Genomic DNA, 21,619 nt, shown 5'->3' on the forward strand with positions numbered 1-21,619 from the left:
TTTTACAATCCATTTAAGTGTTCAAAATAATGGATTAAACAGTTCTTGTTCAGAAGAAATTGGCATTAATGCACGGTAATAGTGTAATCAAACATTTTACTGTGCAGTTTGGGGATGTACAATTGCCGTCATGTATAATGCAGGCCATGGCTTGCCAATGCTGCCTTCAACTGAAACTCTATATGTGTGTGTGTGTGTGTGTGTGTGTGTGTGTGTGTGTGTGTGTGTGTGTGTGTGTGTGTGTGTGTGTGTGTGTGTGTCAGGGGGTTGGGGGAGGCAGGGGATGGTGTTGGGAGTAGGATGGGGGGGAAATGGTGTGAGGGGTGGAGGTTGTTGGGTTGGGTGGTGATTGAGGGAATGTGCCCTCGCAAACTATGGGCAATGTTCTTCCTGTTCCTCTAACTCCAAAGACCCGAATTAACTCCTATGAATTAACTCCTGTGAGCACATCCTGGCCTTGTGGCATCTACTACCAAGGGAATAGAGAGCACCAATGTCAGGGGACTATCTTCACCTTTTAGTTCCCTTCCAAGTCACACAGCTCTGGGACATGTAACACTGGGATCTCATTATCGCCAGACCAAAAGCCTGATAACATTGGGATTGCGCCCTTACCAAACTGTAATGGCTTAACAAGAAGGTTCATGTCCACCTTCTCTGGGCACCAAATAGATGCGGCCTTTTCAGCATGGCACAAATCGCAAGAAGTGAATATATATTTAAAGAAACTGCCCCCTGGTGTTCCTCTAATTCTTCGTACATGGTCCCTCTTCCTGAATAGACAGTTCCAAACAAGAACATCACAATGCCTTACTGAATACGCTGCAGTTTCAAGGCTTAACATTTCTGTTTATGGGCTGTTATACAAAGTCTCTGACCTAGGCAGACAAGAAAAAGCAGACAGAATTAAGAATCTAAACAGTTGCAATGCATTACCAAAAGCATCTTTCTGCCTTAACGACAACAGTGAAACATTCACTCATTAAAATAGCTGAATAACCTATCAAATGTTGAACCCCAGCACCCCCGGAAAATCAGGGGTTTAAAATTTGTACTCGGATACAAAGATAGTCAGTCTGATCACGGAACTCCCTCGGAAGTTGATGACGGTGTTGACCGTGATCATTTCAAGGTCCAGTACGATGTCTCGCGGTCCGCTGATTGGACGGGTCATCACCACCGTGGCACTCACCGGCCCTGTTTGCTATGGGTTTGTGAGGAAGGCAAAAAAAACAAGGACAGCTTAATATTTAATGGGTGGCGGTAAACATTGCTGATTTTGAGTGCCGCGCTCTTGACAATTCATTCCTCGATCTATCGTTCAATATTTTACAATTTTGTTCAACGCGGAGAATGAAATATGATGTAACATCTGCCTCTGGGAGTATTTGTCCTTACTATCACTAGTTGTGTTTCGGGTGGTAGGGGAATGAGGAGATGGGTGTTTTGGAAGGAAGGTTCTATGAAGTGTATCTCTGCAAACAATCTGGTTGGGTTTGAACTGAATATTTCAGAGAGTGTCTCTCCTTGGCTCTGTCTGGAGAGCAATTTACCCTAAATCTCCCAGGAGCTGATCTTTGCCAACTGGCAATTTCTGGTACAAGTTTTGCCAAAACAATGATATTCCGGCAGCAGACTAAATACAGCCATTGTTCACATCACCGGGTTTGGATATAAAAGGTGGGTTTGCCTGAATCTGTTGTGATGGGATCCCCCATTCCGGGGAATGTGACAGGCCAGCCAAAGGTCTATTGGATTTCGGCGGGATTGGAAGATTCCGGAGGCAGGTGGGCCAGGAAAATCCCAACTTTGTTCAACGGATTCCTCATTCCTGTTTCATGAATGAGCACCTGCCTTCAACAGTAATCAAAACCCAGCACCAGCCCAAGCCGTCCTCCACCCCATTCCACCGTCAAACGAAAGAAAGAGGATATGTATTGGAGCAACGTCCTGATCCTGCCCACTGTGGGAATCTTCACGGGTGGGGAGGACAACTTGCCGGAGCGTTTAAAGGCCCGTTGACGTCGTGAAGGAATTTCCAGTCTTGGGTGGGTGGGGGGGTGCAGGGGGATGGGGGTGGGGTAAGGGTGGGGGGGGGATATGGCATGGCTGGAAAATCCCACTCGGTAAAGCCAACACAAGATGCGTTTATATTTAAACTGAGCTTATATTGGGCGTGTCACGTCTATTTTAGAAATATTTGATTAGACAACGCTGCCAAGACACATTTTTACTATTGTTCTGAATTCTCATGCACAGCTACAGAAGCTGAGGTCTTACCCTCATGTAGAACTCTCTGCCTTCATTCCCAGATTTGATCTGGAAGATGTAGTAGGCTCCTGGATAGCGCGACGTGGCCTGCATTTGGAAGATGTCTGAGGGAACACTCCTTCCTGACATTATGTCCATGTATTTGTACAAGATGGTGAATGGTTGGTCTGCACAGCCTGGATTGTCTCCATGACACATACAGCGACTGTGACACAAGGAGAGAGGTAACATGTCAGTGGACGGTTTTCACAGTGAGACGCTTCACGATCTATAAATACATTAAGCCACCCATTTTCCCACTGGTTAGTGCTGCTAAAATGCTACTTTACAGTGCTGCTGGAGTACTTACTTTTCATTCAACTGTATGTAAGGATCTTGACAACGCACTTGCTCCAGACATTTGTATCCTCCTGGAATGTTGTAGCAGTCCTGTTGTTCTGTACATGTGTGATTACTGGCTTCACACTCATTAATATCTAACAAACAGAGAAACACTTAGACATACTGGGCAGAATCTTCTCAAAAAAAACCTAAGTGTTAAATGCACAAGAAAACAGGACATTTTCTCGCCCATTTTTCCAGCGAGGTAAGTGGTGGTAATTTACAGCACTCTGTGCAATACAGAGGCCTCAATGTGATTCCCGCCACAGGGGGAAGTGGTGGAGCCTATTCACGCCAGGAAGCTGGCTGCAGATTGCTCGGGGTACCATTGCGCATGTGTCCCAATTTCCCACTGCACTGCGTACACAGTGCACACAGTATACTGGGAGATCTGACAACTCCCATCCCCCATGGACATCGCCCCTCCACCCTCCCCACAGACTACCCACCAACTGCCGTCCGACCCGATTGCCACTTAAGCCCGATTTTTCGAACCCGATTTTTCGCCCTTTTATTCATATTTCCCGCCCTGCTACACTACTCGAACAGCACAGCGGGGCGGAAAAGTCCCGTCCAGTGTCTGTGCTCGGTCTCTACAGTAGCTCAAGCCACGAGATTCTCTCCCTGGCACATGTTCAATGGCAGTAGTGTTGCCAACTGTGATTCAACATATACCTGTACATTTCATCACATGACCTGTCTGGCCAACTGTCACACCCCTAGATTCTCACCGTTGTTAGCCTGACACACCCATCTTCCAACACCCCGCCTCTCACTGAGAGTAGACACTCCTGATTGGCTGTTTCAGGCTGTCAGTAATACAGCATTTCTTTGCCCAGCCCCCATCTCTGATACTTTTAGAAAATGATTTTGAAGAGAGATGACCAAGAAGAATCCACCGCCACCCCGCCGCGGTTGCTCACGGCAACCTAGGGATTAACCGTTGATTCTGAAGAGGCTCCAGGGCAATCCTAGACAGGTTGGCAACCTGAGTTGGTCAGGGCTTTCAAACCTCAACACGGTCGATACTAGACAGTGTGAGGTGGACAGAGTGGATCGGATTCATGTACGGTGGAGGCTACCTCGTTGAATGTGTTTAAGTCACTGGTGGATAGATTTCTGACCAATAAGGGAATTGGGGGTTATGGGGAGCAGGCAGGTGAGTGGAACTGAACCACTACAAGATCAGCCATGATCTTATTGAATGGTGGGGCAGGCTCGAGGAGCTAGGTGGCCTACTCCTGCTCCTATTTCTTATGTTCTTCTGTTACAATCAGCTAGTCCTGGCTGATGCTAGGAACACGGGGAGGAATTGTATTCTACAGTCAGAGTAGCCATAGTAACACCAGAATCAGGGGAAGGAATTTTCCCACCGCGTCCACCACGGGAATCATAGCGCATGGGGAGGGACAGGCCACGCAGTGGCCCATTGACCTCGAGTGGGAGTTTCCAATTTTAGAGGCCTACAAAATAATGAGGGGCACAGATCAGCTCAATAGTCAATATCTTTTCCCAAAGGTGGGAGAGTCTAAAACTCGGTGTGTGTGCTTGATCCTGGACCGGTAGACGGGCGCCGCAACAGCTCGGTGACTAGCACTGCTAGCTGTGCAGATACATGGATTTGGGCCTGTGTCTGTGGGAGTTTGTGCATTCTCCCTGTGGTTGCGTGGGTTTCCTCCGGGCGCTCCGGTTTCCTCCCACACCCCAAAGATGTGCTCTTAGGCTGATTGGTTTTACCAAATTGACACTATTCTCCCTTGAATCTGGCTAAGTTAGGGGTTCCATTCGTAGACACGCAGGGTAGAATAGGTGTCGGAGGATGCGGCGGCGCGGGCTCGTTGGGCCGAAGGGCCTGTTTCCCGTGCTGGGTTGTTCTTTGTTCTTTGTTAAAACTAGAGGGCAGAGGTTTAAGGTGAGAGGGGAGAGATACAAAAGAGTCCAGAGGGGCAATTTTTCTCACACAGAGGGTGGTGAGTGTCTGGAACAAGCTGCCAGAGGCAGTAGTAGAGGTGGGTACAATTTTGTCTTTTAAAAAGCATTTAGACAGTTACATGGGTACAGTGGGTGTGAAGGGATATGGGCCAAATGCGGGCAATTGGGATTAGGTTTGGGGTTTTAAAAAAGAAAGGGCAGTATGGACAAGTTTCCATGCTGTAAACCTCTATGACTCTAGTGAACCAGATAGGTTTTTACAACAATCGAGTCAGGGTTATCATTACACTTTTAGCTTCAGATTTTTACTGAATTCAAATTTCGTTAGCTGCTGTGGTGGGATTTGAACCTGGGTCTCTAGGGAATTAGTCTGGATTACTAGTCCAGTGACAATACCACTGTACCACTGCCTCAGCTTGGACCTAAACTGGCTTAGCAAGCCCTTCAAGGGCAATTAGGGACGGGTAACAAATGCTGGCCTTGTCAGCAACACCCACATCCTGTCAAAGAATTTTTAAAATATTTCCCAAATTGCAGCGTGTGGAGTGAGACACAGTACCACACCGAGGAAGTTCCCTCTTCATACTGTGAAAGCAAGATTGACCAACATAAATGCGCATCTGAGTGAGCATCTTTGTATGTGGAGTTCATCCTATCGGGAAAGACTCAGGCTGGGATTTTCTCTGGGATTTGGAGACAGGCTGGACATGGGAGGAATGATAAAATTGCCAGGAAAGGTTAAGCTTAACACTTCCCGGTCACCAGGGGATATTCCCGGAGGCAAGAATGGTAGCTGTATTGAAATGGTATCCCAGCAGTCTCTAGGCGGCAAGACTTTGGTTCCAGAGACGTCATGCCCCACAGAGGCTGCCCCCAGAGCAATGCAACTACTGGAGTGGTTATCACTACAAAGCAGAGTCTGCCAGGCCACAGCACAGAAATACAATGACGGATTTGCCTGTGAGAGCGCCTCAGTATGGAGTAACCTCCTGTAACCTCCCAGACACCAGGACTGAGGTCACTGAACCCCTAGCCATCTGACCAGGTTGGCAGCTCGGAGAGACAGCCCACTGTCCTTAATTAGTGGAACGGTTGCTGCCCTCCCAAGCTGTCTCAGGCCTTGCCTCAGCTCCCCACATCACAACTTCTGTCCTCGTGGCAAACTCCAGGCCTCATTTTTCCCTTCTGCTGAATTCTGGTGAGGTCAGGTGCCAGGATGGCACAGTGGTTAGTACTGCTGCCTCACAGCACCAGGGACGTGTGTTCAATTCCCAGCTCGGGCCACTGTCTGTGTGGAGTTTGCATGTTCTCCCCATGTCTGTGTGGGTTTCCTCTGCGCGCTCCAATTTCCTCCCACAATCCAAAGATGTGCAGGTTAGGTGCATCGGCCAAGCTAAATTGACCCTAGTGTCGGGGGAGTTAGCAGGGTATGTGTTTGGGGTGGTGGGAAGAGGGCTTGGGTTGGATTGTGACCAGTACAGACTTGATGGGCCAAATGGCCTCCTTCTGTACGGCAGGATTCTATGATTCTAAATAACAGCAGTTGAGGCAAGTTTGCAGGTCAGATTGAATACAATCGAAGAATATTTCTTCCACATTGTCCAAGTGAGTTCAGCACCTTTAAACATGAACTGAGAAGTGATATCATAAGGAGACCACTCATAACTCACGAACTTCAACTAAAACTCCAAAAATAATCCATCAGGTTTTGAACATCAAGGCATTTGGTTTGACGTGAAAGGTAAGTAAAGGGTGTGATGTTTAATTCACAGCAGGAAATGTGAAGTATGGCCCAATTAAATAGCCTGGGGATCTTTAAGACCTTCCAACAAATTGTGGGTCTCTGCTGTTTGCTTATGTGACTACAGGGCGATGAATAAGCTGAACAATGGAAGGTAAGGATTGGATGCAGAGGTTGTCTGACAGGTGCCTCTTGAAATAATTCTGATTTCATAATTAGGTGACCATGATTGATGTCCTTTTATCCCTGTGGTGAACTGCCTACAGTTGAACAAAAGGAACTAGTCGGCAGGATGCATTGTTCCCTCCACAAGAGTGACCTTCAGGTAAAATGCAAGCGCAGGTTACGATGCTTGATAAAGAGTTAGTGAATAATGCCAGCCTCCCATTACCTTGGCACCTACTGTTGTCAGTGAACATGGTGTAACCCTCAGGGCAGATGCAGAAGTAATCGCCTGGCTCATTCACACACTGGTGCTGGCAAAGGAGATCTGAGAAACTGCACTCATTGATATCTAGAAATGAGAACAGATATCTGGGTTAGAAATAGAATAGTGTCGGGTCCTGTCATGTTTTCAAGACTTATTGCTTTTCTATCACACTCTTACATTTGTGACGTTATTTATGACGTATTTACCCCATTCAAAAACGTAACAATATGTTTTTTCACATGCGCTGAGTTAAAAAAAAGTCTTTCATTAAAACTTCATTATAAAGAGTTGAATAACAAAATAACATTATTTAATATTTTTGGGGTGGCACAGTGGTTCACACAGCTGCCTCACAGCACCAGAGACCTGAGCTCGATTCCTGGCTTGGGTCACTGTTTGTGTGGAGTTTGTATATTCTCCTCGTGTCTGCCTGAGTTTCTTCCGGGTGCTCTTGTTTCTTCTCAGACTCCAAAGATGTACGGGTTAGGTGGATTTGCCATGCTAAATTGCCCCTTAGTGTCGGGGGGATTGGCTAGGGGAAATGAATGGATTAACAGGAATAGGGCCTGGATGGGTGCAGACTCTATTGGGCCGAATGGCCTCCTGCACTGCAGGATTCTATGTTAGTGTATTGGGACCACAATGCTCCTGGGACTGTGCAGCCAGCAGACTTTTAAATGGGCCTATCTTATATTAAATTGATCTTTCTCTACACCCGAGCTATGACTGTAACACTACATTCTGCATCCCCTCCTTTCCTTCTGCCCTATGTACTGTATGAATGGTATGTTTTGTCTGTTTAACGCGCAAGAAAGAATACTTTTCACTGTATCCCAATACATGTGACAATATTTAATTCAAGTTATACACTGCCCAAACTGAAAACAGATTGGAGTTTTATAATCGTAGCAGAAACAGCCATTCATCCCAGTATTCTGGTTCAAACACACATGTGGAAGGCCAACTTGTTCAGTCTACGTCTCATTTTTTTAATTGAACATGTTTATTTGCCAGATAATTTGATTTGATTTGCTTTATTATTGCCACATGGGATACACGTGAAAATTATTACTTCTTGCGCTATACAGACAAACCATACCATTCATAGAATACATAGGGGAGAAGGAAAGGAGAGGTTGCAGAATGTTGCAGTTACAGATAGGGTGAAGAGAAAAATCTGCTTAATATATGATCATTATAATTACACACCGTGAACTACGTTGGATACAAGTTTATAAATCAACACAGGCAGAGTAACACTCGTATGGAAACATTTACAAACATAAATAAATCTAATAATAGGGAATTTTTATAGTAGCTTCATTGCAGTGTTAATGTAAGCCTACTTGTGACACTAATAAATAAAAAAAGTAAAACTAATAGGTCAGGATTTTCCCTCCGGATGGGAATCCAGAGTTTAGGAGAGTTTCACAATATCGAGAGCACCCTGAGGTAATGGTGGGTGTGGGGAGCGGAGGAGAGAGGGAGGGAAATGGTAACTCATCGTGATTTTTATTGGGGTGGCCAATTAGTGTCCAGAGGCCATTAATTTAAAGATGGTGGACCGGATCACAAAGATGGAGGGCTCATCAGGGGCCTCCTACCTTGAAGGGATCCACATGCTGCAATAGAATGTATGTAAAAGGGAGGACACTACAAAATAACAGTGCCCTCTCTCCAAATATTCTCAACTTAAATGGTGTCTTAGAGGCAGAGCAACACATTGCCACCTTCAATCGTACGAAAGGTAAGCAGGAAATGTTCCTGACAATTCAACATTTATGCTAGAATATATCTGAAACATGTAATGATCTGAATTGTGAGAACTTAGACTGATTCATTAGATACTGAAGCGACTTTGAGGGAATATAACCAGAATCATATTCCAAGCGAGATGCGTCAAAGTTATAGTTTAACTCCTGTTGATACAGACATTTAGATAATATATTTAGGGGAAAAAGCTTTAATATGGACTGGATTTTTAAACACAATTTATGCAATAAAGTCCTGGGCAGCGTCTGAATAAAGGAAATTGAAGTTTCCTGCAATGGATGGGCACTGTTACAGAGTGGCCACAAGGTGGCGGGCTTTAGCATTACAGCTTCAGAGTTGATGCAGGCTGGAGTGGTTGTACTCAATGTTGAACTTTCCGATTGCTTTAATATTGTTTTTAAAGGACGAATCTGAGGGAAAATTTCAACTTTCCTGTTTCTTCCTTTCAGTCGCAGGGTATTGCCCTTGATTTAGGTTTCCATTTGCCCTGCTTTCGCAATCCAAGGGGAAGACACTCTGCTCTGATGTAACATGGTGGTGGGGAGGGGGGGACGGGATTACGGTGCAGGGCCTGGGGTGGTCGGGGAGGGAGAAATTTCCGCACAGCCATGGTGCAGTGGGCACCATTTGGATTTTGAAATGTAAATGGTCTGAAGAAGACCTCAGGCTTTCCGTAGTGATGTGTCCATCCCATGAGGCTGCCTCTAGAGGCAGGTATCCCATGAACAGTTCAGTAAAATCTCTTACACAGATAGACACTAGAGAAGATGTCCTTAACCATGAAACGGAGATAGTCCAACAGCATAAGTGACAAAATGAAAAATTTCTTTTCCCTGAAGCCTACAGATTGATTGAAGGTTCCTTATTTGTTTAGAAAAACGTCCTGATTCCTCCTGAGTCTTTATCCCACACTCTCAGGGGCCCAGAAGTCCTGTGATTTGACCCTTGCTCTGTGTGGAGTTGGTTGATCTTAGATTGGATAGCGGTAAATATGCTCAGATGAAGAATTTTGCTCCTGAATGCTATAGTTTTGCTGAAAGAGTGGCTGTGTGTGCATATATTGGTAGACATCAGGTCAGCGTAGGATCACATTCGGCTGTGATGCCTTCCACAGTCTGATAGCCGGCAGTCAGTGACTGCAAAGCCTCATGTCTGAAAAAAATATTCCCTTGGGAAATTACCCAAGGGTGATTGGCACGGAGCAGTTCAGGTGAATATTGTGAGCCATGGCTCAACTCTTGCCTCTGGATTAGAAGATTGTGGGTTCACATTCCTCTCCAGTAACCTTAGCACAAATGTCTAGCGCATTGTTTAGACAAGACATTAAACCACCTGCCTATGATCCCGAAAACACAATTTCAAACAAGACCAGGGCTCGATCTGATGTCTGGATCAATATTTGTCCCTCAATAAAGATCACACAAAAAAAACCATTTGACAGAAAGCTCTGGACAATCCCGATTTAAAACGTTGGCTCCGTTCTCTCTCCACAGATGTTCTCAGATCTACTGAGATTTTTTTGTTTTTGTTTCAGATTCCAGCATCTGCAATACCTTGCTTTTAACAAAAAAAACATTTATTTGTTTGTAATTGAACTGTTGTTTGTGGGAAACTGCTGCACAGAAAATGGCTGTGGCATTTCCACACATTACGACAGCAAACAAGTTTTAAGAAGTCACTTCATTGGCCGTAAGGTGCTTTGTGGCATCCTGAGATCATGCGATGTTCTGTATTAAGGTGACTTGTCATTCAATAGCATGAGTGCATTTCAAGGGAAAACTGGATGGGTTCATGAGGGAGAGTGGAACAGAGGGTTTTATTGATGGGGTTAAGTGAAGAGAGGTGGGTGGAGGCTTATATAAAGCATAAATAACAGGATGGTTGCAGTGGTATTGCTGCAGTGCTGGGAAGTCTATGAGAAGGTGGTGGTATTATCGCTAGACTAGTAATCCAGAGACCCAGGGTAATGCTCTGGGGACCAGGGTTCAAACCCCCACCATGGCAGATGGTGAACTTTAAATTCAACTTTTAAAAAAATCTAATAATGACCAAGAAACATTGCTGTAAAAACCAATCTGGCTCACTAATGCCCTTTAGGGAAGGAAACCTGCCATTCTTACTGGTCTGGCCTACATGAGACTCCAGACCCCATAGCAAAGTGGTTTACTCTTAATTGCCCTCAGGGCAGGTTAATAAATGCTGGCCCAGCTAGCAACACCCACATCCATAGAACCCTACAGTGCAGAAAGAGGCCCTTCAGCCCATCGAGTCTGTACCAAACACAATCCCACCCAGGCCCTACCCCCATATCGTACACACTAATCCCTCTAACCTACACATCCCTGGACACTAAGGGGCAATTTCTTAGCACGGCCAATCAACCTAACCCCGCATATCTTTGGGCTGTGGGAGGGAACTGGAGTACCTGGAGGAAACCCATGTAGACACGAGGAGAATGTGCAAACTCCACACAGACGGTGACCCGAGCCAGGAATACGAACCCAGGACCCTGGAGCTGTGAAGCAGCAATGCTAACCACTGTGCCACCCTGTGACTGAATCTTTAAAACTGTTATTCTATATAGCAGCGAAACTGAGGGAATGTCTTCAATGAAGGGGGCAGAACAAAACGTGCCCAGCATCAAAGGGTTATATTAAATACAAGCTCACTAAACATTGACACATTTCTTCTTGGACTGCAATTTAATGGTGGATTATTGCACAGGCAATTCAACAAGGACGTGTATTGTAACACACGTTGAAGAATGTAACAAAATGCACCGATGGGGTCTGTTAGCCACTGCTCTACAAGCTCTCTGAGACATGGCATCACTCTTTCTGTGCGTATTCTTTTATTTGATTTCTGCCCATGAGTAACAGTTTCCTATTGTGAAACAAACTCCACTGCACAGTTCCACAGTTGGGTGGTTCCCAAAACTACCTTAAAATCCACAATAGCAGAGCACTAAAAACGCTACTCTGAGTCAATGCTGCTGATTTTTGTAGAGCACTGTTGGACAGCCAGTTAAAGCTTTGTATTTTTAAGGTGTTCAACTCATTCTAATAAGAAGCTAAACTGGACATTATCCCTGTGCCGTCAAACGTCACTGATCGAGCTCTCATCTTTGGGTCGTGGGCTTCAGTTTCATTCCAGCGACTTATGCACATCATTTCAGCTGATGGTTGACAGTGCAGCGCAGAGGGAATGCTGCACTGTCATCGAATCATAGAATCCCTACAGTTCACAAGTGGCCATTCGGCCCATTGACTTTGTCCAGGCGCTCTCCCCCTAACCTCTATCCCCATAATCCCATGGCGGATCCATCTAACCTACAATTTGGGATGCTAAGGGACAATTTAGCAATGGCCAATCCACCTATCTGGCACATCTTTGGAGTGTGGGAGGAAACCGGAGCATCCGGAGGAAACCCACGCAGAAATGGAAAGAACATGCAAACTGCACACAGGTAGCCACCCAAGGCCAGAATTGAACCCTGGTCCCTGAGCTGTGAGACAGCAGTGCTAACCACATTGGGCGGGATTTTTTGGCTGCGTTCGCCCCAAGTCTGGAAAAACCCGCCCAAGGCCAATGATCTTTGCGTGGTCCTGTCCTGCCCACTAGATTCCCATGACAGGCAGGATGGGAAAAAATCTGGGATGGTCTGGTGGCACAGTGGTTAGCACTGCTGCCTCAGAGCACCAGGGAGCTGGGTTCAATTCCCGGCTCGGGTCACTGTCTGTGTGGAGTCTGCACATTCTCCCCATGTCTGTGTGGGTTTCCTCTGGTTTCCTCCCACAGTCCAAAGATGTGCTGGTTAGGTGTATTGGACGAGCTAAATTGCCCTGGGATGCATAAGTTTGAGGGATTAGCGGGGTAACCATATGGGATTATGGGAATAGGGCCTAGGTTTTTTTTATTTTTATTTTTATTTTCCCTCCCGTTCCCCAGGACGGTATGACGGCACAGTGGTTAGCATTGCTGCTTCACAGCTCCAGGGAGCTGGGTTCGATTCCCGGCTCGGGTCACTGTCTGTGTGGAGTTTGCACATTCTCCTCGAGCCTGTGTTTCATCGGGATGCTCCGGTTTCTTCCCACAGTCCAAAGATGTGCGGGTTAGGTTGATTGGCCAGCTAAAATTGCCCCTTAGTGTCCTGAGATGGGTAATTTAGAGGGATTGGTGGGTAAAATATGTAGGGATGTGGGGGTAGGGCCTGGGTGGGATTGTGGTCGGTGCAGACTCGATGGGCCGAATGGCCTTTTTCAGTACTGTAGGGTTTCTATGTTTCCTGTGATAGGTGAGATTGTGGTCGGTGCACCCTTGATGGGCTGAATGACCTCCTTCTGCATTGTAGGGTGTCTATGGTTTCCATGGTTACTATGAACAAGTGATCTGCACTGTTGCGTTCAGTAACTCCTCCACATCAGCTCCGTTAATAGTACATCATTTCTCCTTTTCCAAACAAAGGAACATTTCCTTGTAAGAAAAACTTTCCTGAAAGGATTAGCAGATTGTCAGAGGAACACGCTGTCCTCACTCCTCTCCTTTTGTCTTGTGTGTCTCGAATGCAATCCAGTCAAGACACGGAAGACAAACCCCTCCACAGTTACAAGAGTTCCAACCCGGGGCAGTGGGAAATGAAAAGAAACTCCTTCCTGTTTCAAGAGGGTTCAACCAGGTGCGTACAGGGCAGAGGGAGTTTTCTTCTGGGCCTGCCTGAGCTGGACCTTGTGTCGCAGCCTGAGCTGGGCCTTGTGTCACAGCCTGAGCTGGGCCTTGTGTCCCAGCCTGAGCTGGGCCTTGTGTCACACCCTGAGCTGGGCCTTGTGTCCCAGCCTGAGCTGGGCCTTGTGTCACACCCTGAGCTGGGCCTTGTGTCCCAGCCTGAGCTGGGCCTTGTGTCACAGCCTGAGCTGGGCCTTGTGTCACACCCTGAGCTGGGCCTTGTGTCCCAGCCTGAGCTGGGCCTTGTGTCACACCCTGAGCTGGGCCTTGTGTCCCAGCCTGAGCTGGGCCTTGTGTCACAGCCTGAGCTGGACATTGTATCACAGCCTGAGCTGGGCCGTGTGTCACAGCCTGAGCTGGGCCTTGTGTCACAGCCTGAGCGGGACATTGTGTCACAGCCTGAGCTGGACATTGTGTCACAGCCTGAGCTGGACATTGTATCACAGCCTGAGCTGGGCCGTGTGTCACAGCCTGAGCTGGGCCTTGTGTCACAGCCTGAGCTGGGCCTTGTGTCACAGCCTGAGCTGGGCCTTGTGTCACAGCCTGAGCTGGACATTGTATCACAGCCTGAGCTGGGCCTTGTGTCACAGCCTGAGCTGGGCCGTGTGTCGCAGCCTGAGCTGGGCCTTGTGTCACAGCCTGAGCTGGGCCTTGTGTCACAGCCTGAGCTGGACATTGTATCACAGCCTGAGCTGGGCCTTGTATCACAGCCTGAGCTGGGCCTTGTGTCACAGCCTGAGCTGGGCCGTGTGTCGCAGCCTGAGCTGGGCCTTGTGTCGCAGCCTGAGCTGGGCCTTGTGTCCCAGCCTGAGCTGGGCCTTGTGTCGCAGCCTGAGCTGGGCCTTGTGTCACACCCTGAGTTGGGCCTTGTGTCACAGCCTGAGCTGGACATTGTATCACAGCCTGAGCTGGGCCTTGTGTCACAGCCTGAGCTGGGCCGTGTGTCGCAGCCTGAGCTGGGCCTTGTGTCACAGCCTGAGCTGGGCCTTGTGTCACAGCCTGAGCTGGACATTGTATCACAGCCTGAGCTGGGCCGTGTGTCACAGCCTGAGCTGGGCCGTGTGTCGCAGCCTGAGCTGGGCCTTGTGTCGCAGCCTGAGCTGGGCCTTGTGTCGCACCCTGAGCTGGGCCTTGTGTCGCAGCCTGAGCTGGGCCTTGTGTCACACCCTGAGTTGGGCCTTGTGTCACAGCCTGAGCTGGACATTGTATCACAGCCTGAGCTGGGCCTTGTGTCACACCCTGAGCTGGGCCGTGTGTCGCAGCCTGAGCTGGGCCTTGTGTCACAGCCTGAGCTGGACATTGTATCACAGCCTGAGCTGGGCCTTGTGTCACACCCTGAGCTGGGCCTTGTGTCCCAGCCTGAGCTGGGCCTTGTGTCACAGCCTGAGCGGGACATTGTGTCACAGCCTGAGCTGGACATTGTGTCACAGCCTGAGCTGGACATTGTATCACAGCCTGAGCTGGGCCGTGTGTCACAGCCTGAGCTGGGCCTTGTGTCACAGCCTGAGCTGGACATTGTATCACAGCCTGAGCTGGGCCTTGTGTCACAGCCTGAGCTGGGCCTTGTGTCGCAGCCTGAGCTGGGCCTTGTGTCACAGCCTGAGCTGGGCCTTGTGTCACAGCCTGAGCTGGACATTGTGTCACAGCCTGAGCTGGGCCTTGTGTCGCAGCCTGAGCTGGGCCTTGTGTCGCAGCCTGAGCTGGGCCTTGTGTCGCAGCCTGAGCTGGGCCTTGTGTCACAGCCTGAGCTGGGCCTTGTGTCACAGCCTGAGCTGGACATTGTGTCACAGCCTGAGCTGGGCCTTGTGTCACACCCTGAGCTGGGCCTTGTGTCCCAGCCTGAGCTGGGCCTTGTGTCACAGCCTGAGCTGGGCCTTGTGTCGTAGCCTGAGCTGGGCCTTGTGTCACAGCCTGAGCTGGGCCTTGTGTCACAGCCTGAGCTGGGCCTTGTGTCACACCCTGAGCTGGGCCGTGTGTCCCAGCCTGAGCTGGGCCTTGTGTCACACCCTGAGCTGGGCCTTGTGTCGCAGCCTGAGCTGGGCCTTGTGTCACACCCTGAGCTGGGCCTTGTGTCACAGCCTGAGCTGGGCCCTGTGTCGTAGCCTGAGCTGGGCCTTGTGTTGCAGCCTGAGCTGGGCCTTGTGTCACACCCTGAGCTGGGCCTTGTGTCACAGCCTGAGCTGGACCTTGTGTCACAGCCTGAGCTGGGGCTTGTGTCACAGCCTGAGCTGGGCCTTGTGTCACAGCCTGAGCTGGACATTGTGTCACAGCCTGAGCTGGACCTTGTGTCACAGCCTGAGCTGGGCCTTGTGTCACAGCCTGAGCTGGGCCTTGTGTCACAGCCTGAGCTGGACCTTGTGTCACAGCCTGAGCTGGGCCTTGTGTCACAGCCTGAGCTGGGCCTTGTGTCACAGCCTGAGCTGGACATTGTGTCACAGCCTGAGCTGGACCTTGTGTCACAGCCTGAGCTGGGCCTTGTGTCGCAGCCTGAGCTGGGCCTTGTGTCACAGCCTGAGCTGGGCCTTGTATCCCAGCCTGAGCTGGACATTGTGTCACAGCCTGAGCTGGGCCTTGTGTCACAGCCTGAGCTGGGCCTTGTGTCGCAGCCTGAGCTGGGCCTTGTGTCACAGCCTGAGCTGGGCCTTGTATCCCAGCCTGAGCTGGGCCTTGTGTCACAGCCTGAGCTGGGCCGTGTGTCGCAGCCTGAGCTGGGCCTTGTGTCACAGCCTGAGCTGGGCCTTGTGTCACAGCCTGAGCTGGACATTGTGCAATCACTGACATTGAGTGTTACCCATTGGAAAATGTTTCATTCCCCAGCAATGACATCCCTGAATACACCGAGAAAAACAGCACCCTCCTCACTGGGGAGACTAAATGCAGACTGGGTGACCGCTTTGCAGAACACCTTCATTCCATCCGTGAGCAACAAGATTCCAACCTTCCAGTCTCTTTCCATTTCAACTCAGCATTTTGCATTATGTCCTTCCTCGGCCTGCTGTTGTGCTCCAAATTGACCCCCTCTCCATCCTACATTTTGTAGTTTGTTTCTGTGGTTTTTATTCCCCTTGGCCTGTTCCAACATAACCTCACCACTCCCTCGCATGTCTCCTGTCTCTTGTTGTTCAGTTGTGTTCCCATTAACACATTCTGCTATCTTACCTTTTGCCACTATTAGCTCTCTTCATCCCTTAATGGCACATTTCCCCTTTGTCTTACCCTAGGACGCCTTTGTCAATCTTTGCTGTGTTCCGGCCTAGTCTTCTTTTCCATCCCATCTCCTCCACTCACCTCTCCTGCTACATAATTCATTACATTTCTACCTTTCTACAGTTCTGTGGCACGGTCGTTTGGACTCAAACCATTAACCCTATCTCCTTCCACACATGCTGCCAGATCTGCCGAGTTTATCCAGCAGTTTGTGTTTTTATCTATTATTTTAAAGTAATGGGTACTGCTAGGTAAGCACTTTGATTTGACAGATGTGACTACACCCATGTGGAATAATGAGGTTCAAAATATCACTGAGAGATATTTATAATCAGTTATACACCTAGTTACATAGAGAACAAATAAACACGTGCATAAATGTGTAACTTGATATCAAATTATATAACAGTCACTTCCACATAAAATAGCTGCAGCACAGAAAGAGGTCATTCAGCCCACCATGTCTGTACTGGCCCACTGATAGCCCTTCTTTTTAACCCTCTCCTCAGAGCCTCCCAATTGTTTCTCTTCAGGAACGTATCCAAATCATAGAATCGTACAGTTCAGAAGGAGAAATTTGGTCCATCAAGTCTCACCGATCACAATCCCATCCAGGCCCTATCCCCATAGCCCCATGCATTTACCCTGGCTAGTTCCATCTGACACGAAGGGGCAATTTAGCACGGCCAATCCACCTAACCCGCACATCTTTGGACTGTGGGAAGAAACTGGATCACCCAGCTGAAATCCACACAGAACATGCAAACTCCACACAGACAGTGACCCAGGCCAGGGTCAAACCCGGGTCCCTGGCACTGTGAGGCAGCAGTGCTAACCACTGTGTCACCAAACCGCCCAACTGAACCTTTTTCCACCACACTCTCAGGCAGCGCTCTCCAGATCCCAGCCACTTACTGCCCAAAAAGTAATTCCTCATGTCATCATTGTTTCTTTCGCAGTGTTTCCTTGACTCTTCTTTCAACGGGAACACTTCCTCTCTATCCACTCCATTCAGACCCCCTCATGATTTTGAATAACCATGTCAAACGGCCTCACTAAAGAGAACAGCCCCAGTTTCAGCAATTTATTGACATAACTGAACTCTTTCATTCCTGGAATCAAAACCCCTTATCCCTGGAACCTTTCTCATAAATCTTCTCTGTATCTCTCTCTTCCCTTCACAACATAATAAAATGTGCTTTGTAAGGCCAAACGATGTAAGAGCAGAAGTAGGCCATTTGGCCCATTTAGTCTGCTCTGCCATTCAATGAGATTATGGATGATCTGATATAATCCTCAATTCCACTTTCCTGTTTTATCCCCATAATCCTTGATTCCCTTACTGATTAAAAATCTGCCTATCTCAGTCTTGAATATACTTAATGAGATAAGAACATAAGAACTAGGAGCAGGAGTAGGTCATCAGGTCCCTCGAGCCTGCTCCGCTATTCAATAAAATCATTGGCTGATCTTTTCATGTACTCAGCTCCACTTACCTGCCTGCTCACCATAACTGGAATTCCCTGCCCAGCGAAACAGTGAGGCTACCTTGTTGAATGTTTTTAAGGCAAAGGTAGATAGATTCTTGAACAGTAAAGGAATTAAGGCTTATTCACAACTCCTTCAATGAAGAAGTTCCTCTTCAACTCAGTCCTAAACCTGCTCCCCTTTATTTTGAGACTATGCCCCCTAATTCTGGTTTCACCCACTAGTGGAAGCAGTGTCCTTGCTTCTATTTTATCTATTCCCTACATAATTTTACATGTTTCTCTAAGTCCTTCTCCCTCATTCTTCTAAATTTCAATGACTGTACTCCCCGTCTACTCAGTCTCTCCTCATAAGCCAACCCTCTCAACTCTGGACTGATCCTAGTGAATCTCCTCTGCACTCCCCCCAGTGCCTGTATATCTTTTCTCAAGTAAGGAGATCAAAACTGTTCACAGTACTGAAGGTGTGGCCTCACCAGCGCCTTGTACAGCTACAACATAAGCTCTCTGTTTTTAAACTCCAGCCCTCTAGCAACGGAGGGCAAAATTCCATTGGCTTTCTTAATTACCTGCTGCACCAGCAAACCAACTTTTTGTGATGACATGCTGTCATTTGTTACCATTTAAATGATAATCCATTTTGCTGTTATTCCTACGAAAATGGATGACCTCACATTTACCAACATTGTACTCCATCTGCCAGACCCTCGCCCACTCACTTAAACTATCTATATCCCATTGCAGACATTCAGTGTCCTCTGCACACTTTGCTCTACCACTGATGTTAGTGTCATCTGCGAACTTTGTCATGCTAAACTTGGTCCCCAACTCTAAATCATCAATGTAAGCTGTAAAGAATTGCAGTGCCAACACTCATTCCTGAGGCACACCACTAGTCACTGATTGCCAGCCAGAAAAACACCCAATTACCCCAACATTTTGCTTTCTGTTAGTTAACCAATCCTCCATCTATGCTAATACATTACCCCTAACACTGTGCACCTTTATCTTAAGCAGCTTTTGTGCAGCACCTTGTCAAATGCCTTCTGGAAATCCAGATACGTCCACCGGTTCCCCGTTGTCCACTGTGCTTGTAATGTTCTCAAGGAATCCTACTAAAGTGGTTAAACATGATCTACCTTTCATGAACCCATGTTGTGTCTTCCCTATAGGACTTCGCCTCTATAGCTCCCAGATTCACTACCCTCTGAGGGAATAAATTCCTCCTCATTTCTGTCCTAAATGGGTCACCCCTTACTCTGAGATTATGCCCTCTGGTCCTAGACGCCCCCACAAGCGAAAACCACCTCTCAGCACCCACCCTGCCAAGCCCCCTGAGAATCCTGTATGTCTCAATAAGGTTGCCTCTCACCTTTCTAAACCCCAATGAGTACAGGCCCAACTTACTTAACCTCTCCTCATGGGAAAATCCATCTATACCTGGGATCGACCTAGTTCACCTTCTCTGGACTGCCTCCAATGCCAGTAAGTCTTTCCTTAGATAAGAGGATCAAAACTGTTCACACTATTCTAATTGTGGTCCGATTAATGCCCCAGAACTGGACACAATATTCCAGTGGAGGCTTCACCAGTGCTTTAAACAGGTTCATCATAACCTCCTTACTTTGAGGTCCAGCCCAATACCCTGTGTAACATTTTAACCACTTTCTCAATGTGCCTATCCACTCTTAACAATTTACATACATTGACATCGGGTTAAGTGAATGGAATTTTAAAATCTAAATTTATCTTATGGTTTACACTCATCCTGATCACTCATTATGAACATTAACAGCAAACTGAGTTGTGCTTTTTTTTTATAAAACAAGTCTGCGACTTCAGTCATAACATTCTGTGTGTACTCTGCTTTTTCAAGCAAATTACAGCCCAACTGCGGGATACGATTCAAAAAATTCTCATTTGTGACAGGAAATGACTTAATACAATATTTTATTTGGAACTCAAGCTGGATTAAAAAATACTGAAGAATTTAGCAATTACAGAGCTGTTACCCTTTCCGGCAGTTGACAGATGTATCATTTGTTTTATATTAACTGCAGTTCATGTTAAATTCTTCTAGAAAATGCCACTTGTAGTTTCTGATGATATGTACTCAAGTTGGTGGAAGCTGAACGTTACCTTGGACTTGATTAGGCTTCATCCCTTGACTGGGAGTCAAACCGGGGTCCCTGGCATTATGAGGCAGCAATGTTAGGCGCTGTGCCAAGCAGCTGACAGGAACCCCGTTTACCCCTTTCCCCATTTTTGTTTCCAATGTCTTTTCCGTTACAAAGCCAAAATCTCCCTTGACCCTAACCCTAACCCTAATCCTTACCCTAACTGACCCATCAGGGCATGGGCCTTGCAAAAACCCACATTGGGCTACTTCTTTATTATCCACCCTGATCCCATATCCTGTTTGTTTACCACACACCCTCCAATGCTAAATCTTCAATGCCTTCTTAACCCTTTGCTCAGCTCAAGAAGCTACTTACGGCTATCCAAGTGGCCCAAATCAATCTGAATTGATGCAAGCTTGTTGGCTTAGATGAGAAAGTGAGTGGATATCAAAGCATTGATGGCATCACATATCAAGATTATTGCTGAGTTGATTATCTATATTCATTCATCCATCCTAAAGTACGCCTCACCACAGTGTTAACTGCAAGAAGGGTGGCACGATGGCAAAGTTGTTACCCCTGCTGCCTCGCGACCTGGGTTCAATTCTAGCCTTGGGTGACTGTGTGGCATTTTCATATTCTCCCTGTATCTGCATGGGTTTCCTCTGGGTGCTCTGGTTTCTTCCCACACTCCAAAGATGTGCGGGTTGAGTGGATTTGCCACACTAAATTACCCGTTGGTGCACCAAGGTGTGTAGGTTCGATGGATTAGCCATGGCAAATGTGTGGAGCTACAGGGATAGGGCGGGGGGAAAAGGGGCTAGGTAAGGAAATTGTAAGAGAGAGTTGGTACAGGCTTGATGGGCCAAATGGCCTCCTTCTGCACTATAGGGTTTCTATAATTTCAGGGTGAGCAATGCTGACCAAGATCTGGATTCTTTTGGCTTGAATGTCGAGTACCTGACCATAAAGCACATTTTAACAAACAATGTGCACCCACATAGCATTATGTGACAATCAAAACACTCCACATTGCTGAAGAGAGCCGTGTTTTCAATGTTAAACATAAAGGAAACAATCCTCAAACTCAGAGGCTATGGCAAAGCTGAGACAACAATCAAGATCATTTGTAAACACTGCACAATCAACAGATTTTAGTGGGCGTGTTAAAAGACAGTTTGCAAATGGCAATTTAGCAGAATAATCTAATGCCCTCATATTCGTTTTATCTGAATATAACATGTTTATTTTTCTACAGATTACTTGTAAAGCCATTAACATTAGCCTAAAGCTTTGCTTGTTTATTTTTCTGTATCTAACATCGAAAACATGGCCCTCTGAATAACTATTATAGTTTGAGCTTCCAGTTTAGTTGAAAACCAAATGGACATTGCGTGCAGCAATTTCCCTTTTTTTGGCATTTGGCCTCATCTTGTCATTGACTCCATTAATTTAGTCGGCACAGATATAAACTTGTTCCCATTCACTGGTTGTAGATCTATTGAGTCTTGCTAGTTTCCAGCAAGTAGTTGTATACTGGTCATGACATATCAAG

General features: G+C 47.2%; 1 protein-coding gene across 2 annotated transcripts in view; it reads right to left on the reverse strand.

Annotated features, from left to right (window-relative positions):
• Positions 1-310: 310 nt before the first annotated feature.
• fbln5 (fibulin 5) overlaps positions 311-21,619 on the reverse strand; it is a 69,760-nt gene continuing 48,451 nt past the window's right edge. For both annotated transcript variants that reach the window (XM_080201953.1, XM_080201951.1), the window contains exons 8-11: positions 6,717-6,839; positions 2,621-2,747; positions 2,281-2,476; positions 311-1,204 (exon numbers count right to left, since the gene is read on the reverse strand). In XM_080201953.1, coding sequence (XP_080058079.1) covers positions 1,043-1,204; positions 2,281-2,476; positions 2,621-2,747; positions 6,717-6,839 — 608 coding nt within the window. In that variant the 3' untranslated portion in view covers positions 311-1,042. The remainder of the gene's footprint in view (positions 1,205-2,280; positions 2,477-2,620; positions 2,748-6,716; positions 6,840-21,619) is intronic.

Source organism: Carcharhinus amblyrhynchos, chromosome 14 (genome assembly GCF_965287045.1).
Source record: "Carcharhinus amblyrhynchos chromosome 14, sCarAmb.v2.hapA, whole genome shotgun sequence".
Lineage (NCBI taxonomy): Eukaryota > Metazoa > Chordata > Chondrichthyes > Carcharhiniformes > Carcharhinidae > Carcharhinus > Carcharhinus amblyrhynchos.